General features: G+C 40.7%; 1 protein-coding gene across 6 annotated transcripts in view; it reads right to left on the reverse strand.

The window, feature by feature from the left end:
* LOC146498434 (solute carrier family 12 member 7-like) overlaps positions 1 to 19248 on the reverse strand; it is a 45706-nt gene that overhangs the window by 15272 nt on the left and 11186 nt on the right. For 5 of the 6 annotated variants that reach the window (XM_085141215.1, XM_085141214.1, XM_085141217.1 and 2 more), the window contains exons 2-16: positions 18459 to 18550; positions 17895 to 18020; positions 11145 to 11291; positions 9934 to 9988; positions 8898 to 9028; positions 7860 to 7972; positions 7670 to 7774; positions 4701 to 4888; positions 4435 to 4599; positions 4207 to 4305; positions 2029 to 2086; positions 1750 to 1924; positions 1135 to 1253; positions 960 to 1058; positions 767 to 886 (exon numbers count right to left, since the gene is read on the reverse strand). In XM_085141215.1, the coding sequence (XP_084997341.1) occupies positions 767 to 886; positions 960 to 1058; positions 1135 to 1253; positions 1750 to 1924; positions 2029 to 2086; positions 4207 to 4305; positions 4435 to 4599; positions 4701 to 4888; positions 7670 to 7774; positions 7860 to 7972; positions 8898 to 9028; positions 9934 to 9988; positions 11145 to 11291; positions 17895 to 18020; positions 18459 to 18550 (1792 nt within the window). Of the gene's footprint in view, positions 1 to 766; positions 887 to 959; positions 1059 to 1134; positions 1254 to 1749; positions 1925 to 2028; positions 2087 to 4206; positions 4306 to 4434; positions 4600 to 4700; positions 4889 to 7669; positions 7775 to 7859; positions 7973 to 8897; positions 9029 to 9933; positions 9989 to 11144; positions 11292 to 12093; positions 13098 to 17894; positions 18021 to 18458; positions 18551 to 19248 lie in introns of those variants that run through there. The other variant, XM_085141219.1, reaches the window with a different exon arrangement.

A 19248-nucleotide genomic window follows, 5' to 3' on the forward strand; every position in this document is an offset into this window, starting at 1 on the left:
AAAATCGAAATGATTAAAATTAGGAGATTTAGTGAAATTACGGACACTATTAATTATGTTTAAGGCTAAAAATAATATTTTCCCTTTAAGTTACAAAGAGTGTTTTTATTGTGTTCAGGGGGAAATGTTATTTTAAGCATCAGCTAGCTACACAAAGATTAATGAGTCCAACAGTTAGAGGTATACGACTGTGGAACTCACTTCATTATAATTTAATTAAATTGTATAAATTTACATTGTTTTAAAAAGTGTTACATGCTTAAAACGATAACTCAATATGAAGAATGTGAATGAAATTGGGGTTCATTGAAAAAGGATCCATTATAATTTTTTTTTTAATCTATTTTAATTTTAATTTTTCTCCTTGTTACTATGTGGAGCGGTTTATTCTGATTGTAAATGTGTTGTTTGGTTTGGGTTAGGACCGGAGATAAATGTTAATGTTGGTTTGTCCTGATTTTTGGTGCCCACTTGTGATATAAATTGGATTGTAGATAGGGGGCGGGGTTTAATGAGAATATTTTCTTCTTCCTGCTCCTTTTCACACATGGTTGTGGTGCTTTTTGATAGAAAGTGTGGTTTGTTTGTTTGATTTTTTGTACCGAGTGTGAAATAAATAAATGAAAATGAAAGTAAAGACCTTTGCCTCTCTTTACTTTTGAAAAGCTCAGCCGCTCTAAAACGATTGTTGTGCATCAGTTTGTTTCTGACCTTCTCACCTGCACCTGGTTTAAACGTTGAACTGATCTCATCACCTGAAACTTACCCTTTGTATTCAATGTATTTGTAGATACAGCCGGCTATCACTATGACGACCAGAGCGTAGATCCAGGAGGAGATGAACATGAGGGAGAGACAAAGGCTCATCCCTAAGAAGGACAGAGTCCTACAGGAAACAAGCGGCGTCATCATCACTGTTACACTCAGAGATAAGACAGTTTTCAGGGACATGCTCTTACCAGTGATAGAACTTAAAGCGAGGTCTCCAATTGGGGGTGCAGAGCAAAGTCTGAACAGCACAGGCCAGGTTGACAAACAGATAGCACATGAGGAAAAACCTGAGAAGACCAGTGATTAGAAAATGTAAAGACATTAACAAATTCAGTGACAAAAAGAGGGGAAAAAAGCACATACATGGAGAGGATGGGGGCTACATGATCCAGAGAGGCAATAAGGATTCCTATCTCGCAGATCCCGACAGTCAGCAACAGAGCCCAGGTGGGCTCACCGTTAGCCTTCCCATGACCAAAGACCTGAGAAAGAGAGATCCAAGCGACAGGTTTGATGTAGTACTTATTTTTATCAAGGTCAAAAAGGCACGCCTTTCTAACTCCTGTGTGAGAATTTGCAGCTTTTCTCTCATTTATTATGTTAGAAACCGAAAAAACATTTTGAGAAAAACATAAAATGAAACAGATTAAATACACAACCCAAACATGCTTCCTTAAAACTCTGGGAAGCTGCGACGGGTATAATATAACCAGGCCTTTAACAATTTATGAATGAAACAATCAGTTCAGAAGACTTTGTGAAAAAGAAAGAAATCTTTTAAATAATCATTTAAAAATGAGAAAGTTGACCAAACATTTTTTACAGTGCACATTCATAAGTTATGACTACCTCTGCTGTTGGCTTTTAAACGGTAAAAAAAGGACAATAATAAAGCATGAAAGGAAGCTGCATGTGCACGTTCAAGATAAAAATGAAAAAGGAATAGGTGTTTTTCAAAAGAAGTGATCTTCCACTAACCTGTAAGAAAGGAATGATGCCATCGCGAGCAATGGCCTGCAACAGCCGCGGGGCACCAGTAAGGCTTTGCAGTCCCGCCCCGCAGCAGGAAAAAAATGAGCCAATCACAATCACCCACGGTGATGGCCAGGCCAGAATGCTGATGACAGGTTTCGTCTTCACTGAGAAACCAAACCTGAAGCACACATACGCTTTATTAAACAGTAATCGCAATGATGCATCATGAGACGTTCTGAAGAAACAAAGCACCTGCTTTTCCAAACATTTAAACATTCTTACTTATCTCTCAGGACCACTCCTTCAATACAGGCTCCAAACAAGACCACACAGGAGATATCTGACCAGGAAGTTAAGATGAAGATACTGGGACGATTTACATCAACAGCCTGTGACAATATCAATCTGCTGCTCTTCACCCACAGCTGGTGCAGAAATATCACCTCATTTAGAAGCAATTCGTTTAATATTAATAATGATAATAAGAAGAAAAAGAATGCCCTGAATTGCGTAAGCAGTTAAGACAACTAATGGAAACAAATAAGTAATTATAAAGTCAACAAAAACTGCTTACAGAATAAAACAGAGAACAATGTGGAAACAAAAGAAATCTAAAAAACAGCAAATATATGAAAATAATGAATAATAATGAAAGTAAGAGATGTTTGGATCCTTGCTAGATGTCATCACCAGTGTTGGTCAAGTTACTTGAAAAAAGTAATCAGTAACTAATTACTGATTACTTCCCCCAAAAAAGTAATCCAGTTACTTTACTGATTACTTATTTTCAAAAGTAATTAATTACTTAGTTACTTTTTAAAAACACGATTTACAACCTGAATAGGTGATAAAGTGATAGATCTTTCAGCCCAATTCTACTTTTTCTACATAATCGTCATACAAAATGTAATCAAATGGAAAAGTCTCTTTTTAAAACTTGTTTTATTAGTTTTAATCTTTTAACTTTACGCATCAAGCAAAAAATGTATTATCTGGACCATTCTCTGACTGGAAGAAATTTGTTCAACCTATTTTCTACACATTCCAGCACATAAAATCCTTCTCTCACCCCAACCAATCACAGCAGATGGCCCCGCCCCTCCCTGAGCCTGGTTCTGCTGGAGGTTTCTTCCTGTTAAAAGGGAGTTTTTCCTTCCCACTGTCGCCAAAGTGCTTGCTCATAGGGGGTCATATGATTGTTGGGTTTTTCTCTGTATCTATGAAGCGCCTTGAGGCGACTTTTGTTGTGATTTGGCGCTATATAAATAAAATTGAATTGAATTGAATAAAATATATATATTTTTTTGTGTTAACACTCAGTCTTTCAAATAGATGCAAGTAAAACACAGCAGAAAATAAATAAAGTCAAAGACTAGCGGTCCTTTTGCTCTATTTTCACCTGTAAAGCAGGAGTGGGGTAGGCGGAGGTTTACCCTGGTGCAGGTGTGCAGCGGTCAGTGGAAGAATCCGCGAGTTTCTCTGTGAGTTTCCCATTACGTCGTAGCTACTCGGTGCTTGCTCGGAAGTTTAGGGGTTTTTCGCTGTAAAAAGAAGTTTTCTTCCCACGCACAACGGACACTAATGTTTTTGTCACTTTTTATGGAATCAAACTCAAAGTAAGGTCAGTACTTCCACGCTTTAAACGCTGCACGCTCATACTCTCTCTGCACTCGATATATGATCCATTGTTGATCTGCACACAGCTGTTGTCACGAACGTCGCACTCGCTTACGTCACTGTCATGAGACATTCTCGCAAAAAAAAAATCACGGTTTTAGTAACGCAGTAACGCAGCGTTCCTACGGGAAAGTAACGGTAATCTAATTACCGTTTTTGCAATAGTAATCCCTTACTTTACTCGTTACTTGAAAAAAGTAATCAGATTACTCTCTGGTCATCACTGACGTCAAACCTTTCTCAACTTTTTAGCCAAAGTAATAAGTCATAGTGCATGACCCATCTCAGTTATCATCACACCTGAGGAAACCTGGTTTCTCCTCAGACACTGTTTCAGTTTCTTCAGCTGCTCTCGTAACGTAGTAACAGTGTCACCTCCGTCTCCACTACACCTCGAGATAAATAGGTTCCCTAATGCTGACCAACAGGGATTATTAATGGAAACAGTGGATTTACTTTAAACGACTTCTTAATCTCAGCTAAAAATGAGACCAAGAAGACAAGAAGTGATGTCCCCCCAAACCAAACCTCAAGCATGCCTTTACACTTGAACACTCGTGCGAATAAGCAATTAACCCTTGGGAACACCAAGAGAGTCTTGCACTGCCACACCTGATGTCCAACTTTCCCTCACTGGTCTTTCAGGTCTGGGAGGATCAAGAACCACCAGAAGGGCCTTTTCTGGATTTGCTCCTTGGGGAACCAGCAGCAGTGAAAGAGTCTCCGGGTGTTCCTGTAGCAGTTCCACAGACACAATCAACACATTCAGGATGTCGAGGATACAGATGAAGGATGTGGTGAGAATAGCCAGTATGGTTCCTATTGGGATGGATCTCTGGGCGTCTCTGAGATCACCTGACCTGTTAGAACCAGCCATTATACCTGAAACGCAACACAAAGTTTACTCATGTAAACGCATTAAAACTATAATTCCTCGCGCTCAAGTCCCTTGAACATTTATCCTAAATGATTTCTCATCTTTGTATAATGTGACCACAATAAATCATCTACCTGTGACAGAGGGGAAGTATATTCCCACCAGCAGAGTGAAGTAGGTGGCCCAATCGTTGAAGACGTAGTTCTTAAGTTTGTCGTTGTTGGCCTCGGCTGGTACAGACGACAGGTCTTTCCTCTCTATCACCATCTTGTCTGGGCCATAATTGCCCCACAAGTTGTCTAAAGGAAAGACAAGCACAGGCTGCATAATCAGAATTTACTGCAGAGAAAAAGACTGTGACAGAGGAGGAACTCTCAGTGGGCTTTTGCTTGTGACGCACCGTTGATGACTTCCCCCAGGACTCCCGGTGTGGCCTGGATCTCGGTCAGGTTGTTTAAAGCAAAGTACTCGTCACAGGTTGCGTTGGGATATGGACTGTCACAAAAAAGGTTCCAGAGCTCCACATCTGTTTTTGCGCACTTTTCAAACATTTCATTCTTCAGAGTGCGGTTCCCCAACAGACAGACACTAGAGGAGAAAAATGAGATTAAGCATTTCATAAATAGTTGCAGACACAGCCCCCCCCCCTCCTCACGCATGATAAAGGAGTGTCTAATTATTATTTCTTATTGACAGATTAGATTCATCCATGTGCACGTGACGATGGCGACAATCTAAAATCGTCTTCTAAAATAATTATAGTGTCTTGTAGGGCTGCCACGATTAGTCGACTAGTCACGATTACGTCGACTATCAAAATCGTCGACGACTGATTTAATAGTCGACACGTCGTTTGAAGCTTTGTAAGATCACAAAAGACGCAGGAATAAGTAGTAGGATTTAAGAGTGTAATAACGGACTGAAACAGAAGATGGCAGCACTGCATGTACAAGGATGCCAGCTGCCGTTAAACCCCGAAGAAGAAGAAGCTGTGTCCCAGAATTCATAGCGCAGCCCAGCTCAGTTTCCAACAATGGCGGCAGCTAGTTAGTTTTAATATTACTCTTATTATTCTTTCTGGGTCACAAAATAAACGTTTAACATATTTTCAGGCGAGACTGTAGCTGTGTAAACCTCAAATATCTGCTCAGTTTATCAAGACACCACATATTTTCAAAAGCGCTCCGACGTTTTCGGAGACGTCTGTTAGCCACTAGCTCGATAGCTAGCCGGGGGCTAGGCTAACTAGAGCCGTGAGAACACCGGACTCCCGGTAAATCGTTTTCAAACCCACCGCCGTCTTTTGCTACTCAGGTTAAACATGATATATAAGTCACTTAGATAACTTAAAAATGTTATTGTTTGGCTTTTTTACACAGCTGAATAAACATCAAGCAGACAGCTGATTATCAGAAGTGTGAGATGCTGGAGAATTTACTCCGGTGTCCTGTTATATTTTAGATAGCAAGGAGTTTATTAAACTTCACCAAAACAATCTGCAAATGTCATTAAAATTTAATAAACTATCATCTTGTTTTTATTTTTCGTTAGCACAGACCTTAAACACTTAAAGCTGTAAGCTAATGATAGTTATATAAGAGCAGATGCTTCTGGTGCAATAAGCTGTACGTTTTACGTCCAATGGATGATGATCTGATTAGTCGACTATCAAAATAATCGTTTGTGGCAGCCCTAGTGTCTTGCCTCATCTGACTTTGTCTATCATCAAGACAGTTCGTTTACTGCTCCCATTTATTCTTTTTGAGCATACCACTCAGATATGTCTGTCTGTGGAGCAGGTGCTGGCTTTACAGCTTTTACAGATACATATTGGTGTCAGAATTTGAAGATGTTCAGTGCAGTACTGAGTAAAGGACACCAGAAGTAACGGTGCCAAGATCCCTTCCAACTTTACACTTCGTTACAGTCGCAGTCTCTTGGATGTCTTATGTAAATTTCAAATACCCATGCTAATACATACAATCTTTTTTTTAATAGTAGTTTCAAGTTTTATTGTCATGTACAGATGAACAGTGTAGCCACATTTATCCATAATGAAATTCTTCAGCTTGTGCTCCTCAGCTTTACATGAGCATATAGAGATTGTGCAGTTATATTGAGAAGAAAATAACAGAAAATAGCAGTGATAGTAATAAAATAATAATAACATCAATAAAAAGGAGAGAAAAAAGTATCAAATATTAGAGAATTTAGTTGGTATTTACAGAGCAAAGCAAAGAAAACCAGCTGAAAGAGAAACTATAATTCTACTTTTGTGCAAGTTAAACAGATCTCATACAGTTACTCTAAGACGTTATTTTAAGGTTTTCCTAAAACTCCCTGAAGTCTCCAGTTTCTCCCATATTGGCTTCTTTTCATTGGCTCCCAGTTAAATCCTTCTGCTCTCTTACGAGGTCTTGAATAATCAGGCACCGTCTTATCTTAAAGACGTCATAGTACCATATCACCCCAACGGTGCACTTTGTTCTCAGACTGCAGGTTTACTTGTGCTATTTAAAAATAGACGCTGAGCCTTCAGTTTTCAGGCCCCTCTTCTGTGGAACCAGTTCCCAGTTTGGATTCAGGAGACAGACACTATCTCTAACTTAAAGATTCGATTCAAACGTTTCTTTTTGATACTGCTTGAGTTAGGGCTGGATCACTTGACACTGAATCCTCCAGTTATTAGTTTTCACTCCCATCATACTTTCATTGTGTATTTATACACCACTCTGGCTCACTTGTACCTCCTAACCTCACCCCCAGCTGATCACAGCAGATGGCCGCCCCTCCCCGAGCCTGCCTCTGCCAGAGGTTTCTTCCTGTTAAAAGGGAGTTTTTCCTTCCCACTGTTGCCGAAACGCTTTCTCACGGGGGTCATCTGATTTCAGCTTCTACCTTATTAAAATAAATATAAAGCATGTACTGAATTGAATCTCCACTCTTCAAAAGCTGTATATCACTGCACCATTTCCCTCCCCCCACATATGAACTGTACAGTGTGCAGAAAGACAGAAGCTGTTTTTCATATTTTTCCCTTCTATTTACCAGATGAAGACAAATCATATCAGAGGATAAAATACACATTTTAAAAGACTATCTGACCGAATGACTCTAAAAGGTGTTTCAAGTTATGTGATTGTTTCTTGCAGCTTCACACACTCACGTATACACTTACCCAAGTACTTAAAACAAAATTTGCAGTGGTTGCAAACTAGCAAACAAACTAATCCAGTTCCTTATCTTAATAAAAGGATAAATCAGCTGTAGTACAATAAAATGCTTAAAATGTATCTGTAAGCACTGACAGTACGTGATTTTCGCTGTCAGAGAAAACATGCCAGCACTTCATAAAAAGCGGTCGCTCACCTAAAGTTCGAGGGTTTGATGGCCGTCTTGATGGCTCCTGCGTACGTGGCCATGATAGACAGAACCACACAGGACAGAAACACCAGAGCCAGCTTGTTCACATACCTGCAGACAGGAGGAGAGGGGCAAATGTGAGCCTGTATGGTGTGTTCTTCTGTTTGTGTGTGTCAGACGGGGAATGGAAACTTACTTCACTCCTACAAACACAACCAGCGCCATCAGGAGCAGGCAGCAGGTGCCATAGATTCGCATGTCGTTGGCCGTTGTTTCTTTGACCACTTTTTCTGGTGGAATGATGTAGAGCTGGTAGACAGTAAAGAGAAAAATCAGAGGCCGGAAGGTCGGGTAGGCCGGAAGTAAACGGCTGGGGAAATTCTGGGGTCTAGACTTCTGATTAGCGTCACCGCTGTCTCGGTGGAGTTTAATAAACTCGGCCGTCTGCTCCTTGCTATCTAAAATATAACAGGACACTGGCGTAAATTCTCGACCGTCTCACACTTCTGTTTAATCAGTTTTCTGTTTGACGTTTATTCAGCTGTGTGAAAATCCCGGAGGAACCCACCCGGGGGATTAATAAAGTTTTATTTTATCTAATCTAATAACTTTAATCTCAGCCAAACCGTTTTACTCACGAACAAATAAAACACTGAAAAAAGCCCAACAATAACATTTTTAGGTTGTCTAAGTGACATATATTACGTTTAACCTGAGTAGCGAAAGTCCGCGGTGATCTGAAAATGATGTGCCGGGAGTTGTGCCGTTCTCAGCCGCATCAGTGACCCTCGAGCTCCCGGCTAGCTATCGAGCTGGTGGGTAGCAGACGTCTCCGAAAACGTCGAAGCACTTTTGCAAATATGCAATATCTTGATAAACCGAGCAGATATTTGATGTTTACACAGCTACTTTCTCGCCTGAAAATATGTTAAAAGTTTATTTTGTGACCCAGAAAGATTAGTAAGAGTAATTTCAAAACTTAGTAGCGGCCGCCATTGTTGGAAACTGGAGCTTGGCTGGGCCGCGCTATGAATTCTGGGATATGGTGAGCCACGAAGGACACACCCGACCAATCCTTCAAATTCGAGGAAAAGGAGGACACGTTTGTCAGCTGCATTCGGAGGAGTCTACGAAATTGGACAGCCTTCGGCGCGTCGCTGTGACGTAATCGGTCTACAAATGCGGCCTCAGGAGGAAGCAGCCATGAATTTGGACACGATGAGAGTTTACAAACCAAAAGAATCTCGATGGTTCCAAGAATGTACAAGGATCCAGCGAAGGTGGTTCCCAGGTACAAACAAAGTCCCACAGCACCTCCAAACTCTGGACCCAAGGATCTGGAGATCATGTAATACGAGCCACCAGCTGTCAGGAAGTGATTACAAAAATACATTTTACTAGTTTCATATCTACACATACACAAATGTAAAAAAAAAAAATAATGCAAATAAAGTTTCCGGTGACAAACTGATGCCTGTTCCTGTGCTCATCGACCATTTTGGGCATAAAACTGTTTCAGGATGTTTTCTTTTAGCTCACAGGGATTACCTGCATAATACTGACCTCGCTGTTTGAAAACGTTGCCCATATTTGATATAAACATTGATTATTTTACCAGCATCTATACAACATAAAATAAGGATAATTGGTCCCCTCTAAAATTGGGCTCTGTCTATTTGCAGCTTTTGTGCATTACGTTAGATTTCATATATTAGCTACTGAGATTTAAAAATCCAATATTCCAACATATCGAACTATGTTTTCCCTTTCAGACACAAAACATAACAGACAAGGGTCAAAATGTTTATGTGCATTTAGTTATTTACTCATTTGTGTTCTGCTAAATGTATAAACTGTAAGTTTGTATCAAGTGCTTGTTGTGTTTGTGGTATTACAAAGAAGTGTGTTGTCAACAGGGAAGATGCAGAGTGTCCCTATGGACAAGCTATGCAACACTGACACTGATGACATCAATGCCTCTTCTTTACTTCTTTATAATCAAAATCAGATGCCAATACCAATCAATCAGCAAATAGCAGATATCGGCTGATAACACTGGCATGCCAAACAATTGGTTGTGCTCTGCACAGTGTGCAGAATTAGCTTGCTCTCACACAATGATGAAGTTTAAAACATATTTTGTATGCTGTGCAAATCATAGCTCAATTCAAACTCTGTATAATCTCACTCACAATTGCAGCTATTTTTGCAGACTGCGTGTGCATACATCTCTTGTACCGTAAAAGCAAATCAAATAATTCATTATGTACCTGGGACAACTCCATTTGTTGCAATGGCACTCATTGATATAGCTGTAAGCAATGTCTGCATGAAAAAAGCAAAAGAAAACAAGACAGGTGATCACCAGTGGATGGTTTGTAAAAGCAACATAAAAGAAAGAAAAATAAATGAAAATAACATCGACCAGCTTGTGTTTGTCAAGTTTGTTAAGTTGTCAAAGTGCAAGCATCATGCTCAGATAAAAGTTCTTTGAATTGCAGCTGAGCGGAAGTTTAATGCGTCATTAAAACACAAAGTAAGTGCAAATACCTGAAAACAGTCACTGAAGCCTCTGATGAGAATTAGGAGTGCAATAATGTGAAACAAAAAAGCATGCAGAGTACTAAATACTCTGTTTTGTGCAATATGCCAGTGAAAAAAACATTCCAGCATTTTGTTTCCACTCCATCAAAAACAAAGTTGCCTAAATTTAGCAGAATCAGTGAAAGCACCAGTGTCAAACCGAGTGTGACTGAGGGCCACGCTGGAAATCAGAAACACTGAAGTACAGTCATATTTTTATGTATTTTGTATTTATTATACTTAGTCAAGAAAAATAAGCTTGATTGTCTCACTCTGCAATGTTTGAGTTTTACTCAAACACTGTTGGAAAATGCATTTCATTCACCACACAGACGAGCTCTGTGCAGTCAGACTGGTTACAAATAGCAACAAATAAAATAAAAAAAACACAAATAAACTTTGTAGTTTCTCCAAGGTTTTACTGAATGAGCCCTTCTGTTAGGATCTTTTCACTTCACTGCCCCGCTAACGTGTAAACCACAGACACAAGAACAATGACACCACTGCCATCATCACCTCTATTGCCCGTCATCTCTTTGGTGTGGAGCATGAGAGCGCGTCTGGGTGAGTCTATAATGTAAAGGGCTTGGAGTTTGCAGATTGTTCGCATCACATCACATGAGTGCTGAGCATTCAAGTTCAAACTTTGAAACAGGCACTTCTCTGTCTGGCCATCTGGAGCTACTGACGCATGTGCTGCGGTTGTAAATAAGGTTTTCTGCTCGTTTTGGGGACTCGGACAAAGACATTAATGCTCAGCACAGTGATTGGCGTGACATAAATCTCACAGCTACATCACTGATGGCTGGCCAAGAGGGACAGTTTGTTTAGCACCGCTGCCACATTTTGAGACTCGTTAAGCGGGCCAGCTCGTCGTCTGAAGCTGTCAATTACTCACGCAGATGCAGCACATGGAGACGATGGCGAGAGATCCGAGAATTCCTGCTGTGCCGACAATCCAGGTGAGGCGCACAAAGAGAATCACCCCCAGAATGTTCTGCATGCAGGGCAGGTAGACCCCGATGAACGTTCCCATATGGGGGACCTGCCGACAGACAAACAGACACGCACGAAGGTGAGAGTGGATCTTGAATTATGCCTCGTTGCACTGTTACTGAGGAGATGCACATGAGAGTAGGGGAAATGCAACATGTGTCCACTTAAAAAACGTCTTGTCATTCAAAGTGTTCAATTACAAAGCACATCCTGCACTTAACATCACTGTGTGTTTACAGTGCGTCTGCATGTTATCATCTGTTTAAGATGCATCAAATTCAATGCGACTTACTTCTAGTTAAAGCTAAAAATAATCTCTTGCGTTTTCAAAGACTCTACAGTCAGATTCTTTCTGGTGGTTGTCCTCTTAATGCCCATCAGATCATGAGCAGCCAGCCCAGGGTTAGTGTCAGGTTTTCTTTTAGCCACGTGTCGTTTCACAAAATGAAAAAGTAAAGGAACAACTAAATCATACATCCTGTCTTGGCGAAAAATCAAGTTGCTGACTGCACTGTATGACAAAGGTCAGCAGGTACCGAAATCATCAACACAAAATATTACATTAATCACTTTTATTTTAATTACACGCATATAAAACTTGTCGATGGGTTAAACAGTTTTACTGAAGAGAATAAGGCTAAAAGAATCTGTATTTTCGAGATAACCTTGTGCTTAACACAACTTGCAGAAAATGAAAAAAAATTAAACCACACTGAAGCTGAGATTTACCGACTAACACCAAAGCTCATTAAAAACACATAACTTGAGTGATTTAAGTGCAGTATAGCAGCATTAGCAATGCAGATTACAACAGACACGCACATACTGCACAAACACCAAACAGTACGTACCATTTTCCGACATGCAAACATTTTGTCCTGTGCTTTCTCCATTGCGCTCAGCTGTTTGTCAAAATGCTGCAAAGTGCCTGCTGTGGATTTCCAAACCTCCCACATCTTCCCCTTTCTGTTCCACTGCCTCGCTCTCCTGCCTGTCTTCTTCCCTTCACTGGCTCTATGCTCTCTGAGCCGTTTAAGTTAAAGGTCCAGATCCTCTGCAGAGCTCTCAGCTATCATTCAGGGGGCGGGTTTTAGTCAAACATCATCAACGCTTCCACAGAGCAACAGACCAGGGTCCCACTGTCTTATCAATGACTAATGTTGTGTTTGACTTTAGCAAAACCACAAAAGGGACAGAAATTGTTGGAATGAAAGCGCCTTCTCAGTTAAAAGCCCGTTTTCTGCAGCATGTACAGTGTTGGGAAGGTTACTTTTAAAATGTATTCCATTACAGATTACAGATTACATGCCCCAAAATGTATTCTGTAACGTATTCCGTTACGTTACTCAATGAGAGTAACGTATTCTGAATACTTTGGATTACTTAATATATTATCATGCTGTTTACAACTACATGAATGTACTATTGCTGTGATTTATTACTGTTACTGAAGGTCCGCGGCTCCGAACCGTAGTAAAGGGACCTCTGGCTAATACGGTGGGTTCTGTGTCGGCTCGTAGCCGAAAACTAGCTTTACTTTGTTGTCTGGGTCAACTTTGCTAGCAAGAGACAGAGAGAGGCGTTGAAAGGCTGCTCCAACAGAACTTATTGTTTCAGAGGAAAACACGAACACAGCGTACAGTCGAGTCTTAATAGCTTACTTACAACTGGGCTCGTCAGGCTCTCTTCTTGGCTGCGGTGGTTATTATTATATTTACATGCTTCCAGCTCCCATTTCTGCTCGATGACAGCTCGTACTTTTCCTTTTTCTCCCTCCCTCGCTCACAGACACATAACGTGTATGGCAGTCCATTCTCCCTGCAGCACGGACTACACTGCCCATGATGCTACATTCTTTACCTGTAGCATTCTGCCTATTAGCTTAGCACAACAACAACAGGCGCTCTGTCACCCAGGAAACACACAGAGAGAGAGCGTCACCCTGTAACCATGGCAACCGTAACGCTGCTGCCTGGAACAACAGAACGTAGCTGTCAAACAAAACCCAAACAGTCCTGACCCGCCACAATATGAAACAGGGAAGTACCGCCGTGTAATCCATTTATTTCAACAAAGTAACTGTATTCTAAATACCACCTTTTTAAACGGTAACTGTAACGGAATACAGTTACTCATATTTTGTATTTTAAATACGTAACGGCGGTACATGTATTCCGTTACTCCCCAACACTGAGCATGTACAACTTTTGCCACAAAGCAGCAGTTTTGAAACATATTTTATTGTGTTTGTCTGCTTTTTGTTTTAAACATGTGGACCTGTGGTCAAAGACTAGCTGTTCCTCTGTGTGTCCGGTTAATAAGCCACTCTAACAGACTATTGGCAGTAGCTTGACAGTAATCAAAGTCACCCACCCAGGTAACATCTGTACAGATGTTTTACCAGGAAAGATGTCGTCGTTTTTCTCTTCAGTTTGAGTCGAAGAAAATTGGTCTCCCTGATCATCAGTTCATTTAAGCACAAAATAGATGAAATCAATCTTATGACTTAATGAAGGTGGTTGTTAAAATCCCTCATCTAAGTCCTGATAAAAAGATAACGTGCTGTATGTCTGGTTGTATTGAACCGGCTGTCTGCACTGTACTTGTAAAATCCCCAGCTCTATCACATGAAGCTCAAGTGATTAAAGATGGATAGATTTAAAAAAAAAAAAAATCTGAACATTTAGTCTTCTCTGCCTCAAACTCTTCTGTTTTCTCTCTTTGTCGCACCATTTGACCTTTTTTTACTTGTTCTTGGGTCAGCTTTTGTTCACCAGTTTTTGGCAATATTTTTAAAGCAACTGAAAGATTTTCAGAGTGTGAGACCGTGAGGAGGATTATGGTAAGACATTCAGACTAGCGGTTCACAGAAGGAGTTTCCACCTCCGGCTGATGTGAACAAAGTGAAAAAATATCATTGCAGTCCATCGTCGTCATTGTGCACAGTGCAGAAGGAACAAGCAGGCCTTTGGGCTCCTATTGGTCATGCTTGTGTTGCTGTCAGTCCTTTAGCTTAACTTATGTTGAAGACAACAGAAATCAAACAAACTAGTGCATCTCAAAAAAATCTTAATATTATGAAAAATTTTCTTCTTTTTTTATTTAACTCAATAAGGTAAAATAAAAGTAAATGTTAAGGGGTGTGGTTTATAACTCATTCAAATCAAAGAAAACCGTCATCTAAATTCCCATTCAAACAGCATAAACAGTTCTGTACATGCAACCATGGTCGGGGAAAGACTGATGACTCAAGTTGTTCAGATGACTAACCAACAGCGCCGACAATGAGGATAAATTACATTGCTGAAAAGGTTGGCTGTTTGCAGGGGGCGGTAATAAAGTATATTAATGGAAAGCTGACCGGGAGGGAAAAGTGTGGTACAAGAAGGTGCACAAGTAACAGGCATGACTGCAGATTTGATGTTGATTATGTTTGATGACGTCATGTTTGGTTCAAGAGAACTTTACAAGCGACGGTCTGGCGCTGGTTGCATCGAGAACCATCATGCACCGACGTCTTCAGGAAGGGAGCTACTACTGTTTACTGAGCCTGGCAGGGCGAAGGACACTGTCTCCACTGAACTCTGGACACACACACAGACATATATAGGTATATTCAGGTGACCCTGAATCCTCCCTTAGTTATGCTGTAATAGACGTAGGCTGCCGGGGGATTCCCATGATGCATTGAGTTTTTCCTTTCCAGTCACCTTTCTCACTCACTATGTGTTAACAGACCTCTCTGCATTGAATCATATCTGTTATTAACCTCTGTCTCTCTTCCACAGCATTTATCCTGTCTTCCTTCTCTCACCCCAACCAATCACAGCAGATGGCCCCGCCCCTCCCTGAGCCTGGTTCTGCTGGAGGTTTCTTCCTGTTAAAAGGGAGTTTTTCCTTCCCACTGTCGCCAAAGTGCTGCTCATAGGGGGTCATATGATTGTTGGGTTTTTCTCTGTATCTATGAAGCGCCTTGAGGTGACTTTTGTTGTGATTTGGCGCTATATAAATTGAATTGAATTGAATATACACATGCAGATGTACACTCATCTGCTTATTCCCTTCCGATGCTGATGGTGGATCAAGGAGACCAGCGCACAGGCTGCAGGCCCGGATGTACTGTCTAAATCGGCTGTCTCTCACCCTTTACCCACCCTGTTGCTTGTCATGTGTTTCTTTGGTGTATTAAGAGTTTTTCATGTGCAGAGGTGTTTTTTTCTGTTCTCAAACTGATCTCCCTGTTGGAGCTCAGTCTGGGGGGAGTTATTTTTTTCTCCTTATCTTTCCTCATGTGGTGTTATACCTCTCTGACCTGTCTTCCCCATGTGATGTTTTTTGTGTAATGTATGTATGGTCGGAGGGTAAGATGGCGCCGCAATTTCCCCTTGTGGGACTAATAAAGGTATATCAAATCAAATCGTCATGCACCTCATTTCAAGCCACTCCTGTAACGGAAACATCAAAAGCTTTTCAGCTGGCCTAAGAAGAAAAGAAATTGGACTGATACACAGCAGTCCAAAGTTTTGTATTTCTTTTTGAAACGAGGGTCCTAGTGTCTGGAGGAAGTGGAGAAAGCATAGAATCCACTTTCCAACTTTATTAATTGCATTGCAATAACATCCACTGGTGTTTTTAACAATGGCTGTTTTTAAAAATCTGCTAGTACTAGTTAGTGCGCAAGTTAAAGGACAAAACAATAGGGCAGCAAGGTGTTGTCTGCATGCTCTCCCCATGTATTTGTGGCTTTTCTCTTCGTGCCGCAGTTTAAAGACATGCAGTTAGTTTGGTTAGGTTAATTAGTGATTCTAAATTGCCTGTAGGTTTGAATGTGAGTGCAAATGGCCGTCTGTCTCTCTACTAGGGCTGCCACGATTAGTCGACTAGTCACGATTACGTCGACTATCAAAATCGTTGACGACTGATTTAATAGTCGACGCGTCGTTTGAAGCTTTGTAAGATCACAAAAGACGCAGGAATAAGTAGTAGGATTTAAGAGTGTAATAACGGACTGAAACAGAAGATGGCAGCACTGCATGTACAAGGATGCCAGCTGCCGTTAAACCCCGAAGAAGAAGAAGCTGTGTCCCAGAATTCATAGCGCAGCCCAGCTCAGTTTCCAACAATGGCGGCAGCTAGTTAGTTTTAATATTACTCTTATTATTCTTTCTGGGTCACAAAATAAACGTTTAACATGTTTTCAGGCGAGAATGTAGCTGTGTAAACCTCAAATATCTGCTCAGTTTATCAAGACACCACATATTTTCAAAAGCGCTCCGACGTTTTCGGAGACGTCTGTTACCCACTAGCTCGATAGCTAGCCGGGGGCTAGGCTCACTAGAGCCGTGAGAACACCGGACTCCCGCAAATCGTTTTCAAACCCACCGCCGTCTTTCACTACTCAGGTTAAACATGATATATAAGTCACTTAGATAACTTAAAAATGTTATTGTTTGGCTTTTTGTAGTATTTTATTTGTTCCTGAGTAAATCGGTTTGGCTGAGATTAAAGTTATAGTTTTTACACAGCTGAATAAACGTCAAGCAGACAGCTGATTATCAGAAGTGTGAGATACTGGAGAATATACTCCGGTGTCCTGTTATATTTTAGATAGCAAGGAGTTTATTAAACTTCACCAAAACAATCTGCAAATGTCATTAAAATTTAATAAACTATCATCTTGTTTTTATTTTTAGTTAGCACATACCTTAAACACTTAAAGCTGTAAGCTAATGATAGTTATATAAGAGCAGATGCTGCTCGTGCAATAAGCTGTACGTTTTATGTCCAATGGATGATGATCTGATTAGTCGACTAATGGCAAAAATAATCGGTGACTAGTCGACTATCAAAATAATCGTTTGTGGCAGCCCTACTCTCTACATTAGGCCTGTGACAGATGGATGTCCTTTGACAGCTGGGATAGGCCAGGCCCCTCTGATCCTGAACCGGAGAAGTGCAAGAAAATGGTTGGATAAAAAGATAATTAAAGCTCATCTTGAAATAAACAACACCATAGGGTACTCTAAAAGGCTGGTTTCAAAACATGGAAACAAAATAAACTAAATGTAAGGATTAAATATCTTTAATAAGGATGCAGTAACAGTAACTTAACTAACATAGAGTAACTTTACAGTCGGATCCTTAAAATTGTGGGTCTGTGTCTGTATCCAAACACTTTCTAACTGCACTGTTTAGCAGTTTAGCGTCTGGTCTCTATGGATAATTACTCCTTCACAACAACGTCTTGGGGTTATTTTTCATATTAACTCAACCCTTTGAACTTGAGGATCAAAATTAGGATGTTTACACAGCTGCTGTGCTGCTAATTCAATTCAGTGAACTGAATGAAACACTAAACCTCCTTTTTTGTTTGTTTCATGTTATACTGAAACAGAATGTGCTTGTATATCGAAAAATAAAAACAGGACGGCAGATGAAACAGATAAGCAGTTATGCCAGACGAAAAGAAAGGCCTTCTTGTGTACAGATGTAATCAGTGCTGAAGTTTTATTGCAGACGCTAAAAATCCCGCCAGAACAGATTTCAGGAGAAAGCACTCTGAGTGTTGAGGACTACACTAACGATTATGTTGGTGCAAAGCATGCATGCTTTCATTAATCAGAGTTCTGCTGGCTCCAAAACAGTCACGTACCATGACTGCAGCCCTCCTGACTCCATCCTCGGCTTCCTCATGCTCACGAACACCCTGGGTTAGGTTGGTGTAGTTAGCTAGCTTGTTGAGAAAAGATGAAACCATGGGCGTACTGTCCATTTCTTCCTGTAAACAGACAGAGAACATATAAAAATAAAGAGTAATTCAGGCCTTTCAAGCATGACCAAGAAATATTTCCTATTGTATGTTCCTCACAGACTCCCTTTATTGACTCCAAGATCTTTATTGTGTATGTATGTAGCACATTTTCCATGTATGAATGACTTTTTAAGGCCAGTGAGTGAACAGACTTCAAGATAACTGAGACCATCTCAGACTGATTTGGTTTATGAGAGATTTGGGACAAACTAAACAGAAGCACTCAATGACCCCAGTCTGACTTTCTTAAAATTGCAACCATCTGGTCACACAGTCCTGTCTGTTTTCTATTAATGTTACATAATAACAAAAACTACATCTTAGATACTGTTTAAATCGTTAGCAGCATGTTTTGGACTATATGTATTAAAAGCAGACAAATCATTCATTTTTAATTCATCTTACCTCAAACAAGGCCATATTCTTGCCTTCATAGTAGACCTCTGTGTCCACGTCTGGGTTGATGAACGCAGAGGACTCTCTCCGGTTGTCATCTCCTTTTGAGGTAAAAAAGAAAGAACCAATGAATAAACAGGCACGAGGTTGACAGAATCATTAGATGTGTATTTTCATTTGGATTTAACTAATTGTCACTGCAGAATTAGCTCACTGACCACCTGTAGCATGCTGATGTTGTAACTTGTTGCTCTTAAACAAGGACAGAGTTGTAGAAGACTTCAAAAAGGTGCGAGTCTACCTGGACCGACGGTGTCATCAGTTCTTAGTGAAATTAATGGGTGTTAGTGGGAGGCTACTTGTCTCAGCATGGTAATCCTAGTGAGCAGCCAGCATCACCCATACTCATCCCCATGACTATTCCATGTTTTTTATTGTTAGCACACAAATAGATGTGTCGTGGCTGGTGTGATCCTACTGATGGATCTCTGTCAGAACCAATGATAGTCTGCAGTCCAAAGTCTCTCTAATAGTTAATGCAAATGACCTGCACAGCTACTACTCTTACTGACCACGAAAGACTGATGACACATCAGGGGCAGTAACTGTGGTTTAATGTCGTCCCAAGGATTCTTAAGTATGGGTTTTGTTGGACCTGTACATCAAACTACTGGGCCAGAGCTGCAACCACTGCCTTTGTAAAAACAACACAAGACTACATTACATCAGCGGTCCCCAACCCCCGGGCCTCGGACCGGTACCGGTCCGTGAGTCGTTTGGTACCGGGGCCGCGAGAGTT

The sequence above is a fragment of the Neolamprologus multifasciatus genome, chromosome 18 (genome assembly GCF_963576455.1).
Source record: "Neolamprologus multifasciatus chromosome 18, fNeoMul1.2, whole genome shotgun sequence".
Taxonomy (NCBI): domain Eukaryota; kingdom Metazoa; phylum Chordata; class Actinopteri; order Cichliformes; family Cichlidae; genus Neolamprologus; species Neolamprologus multifasciatus.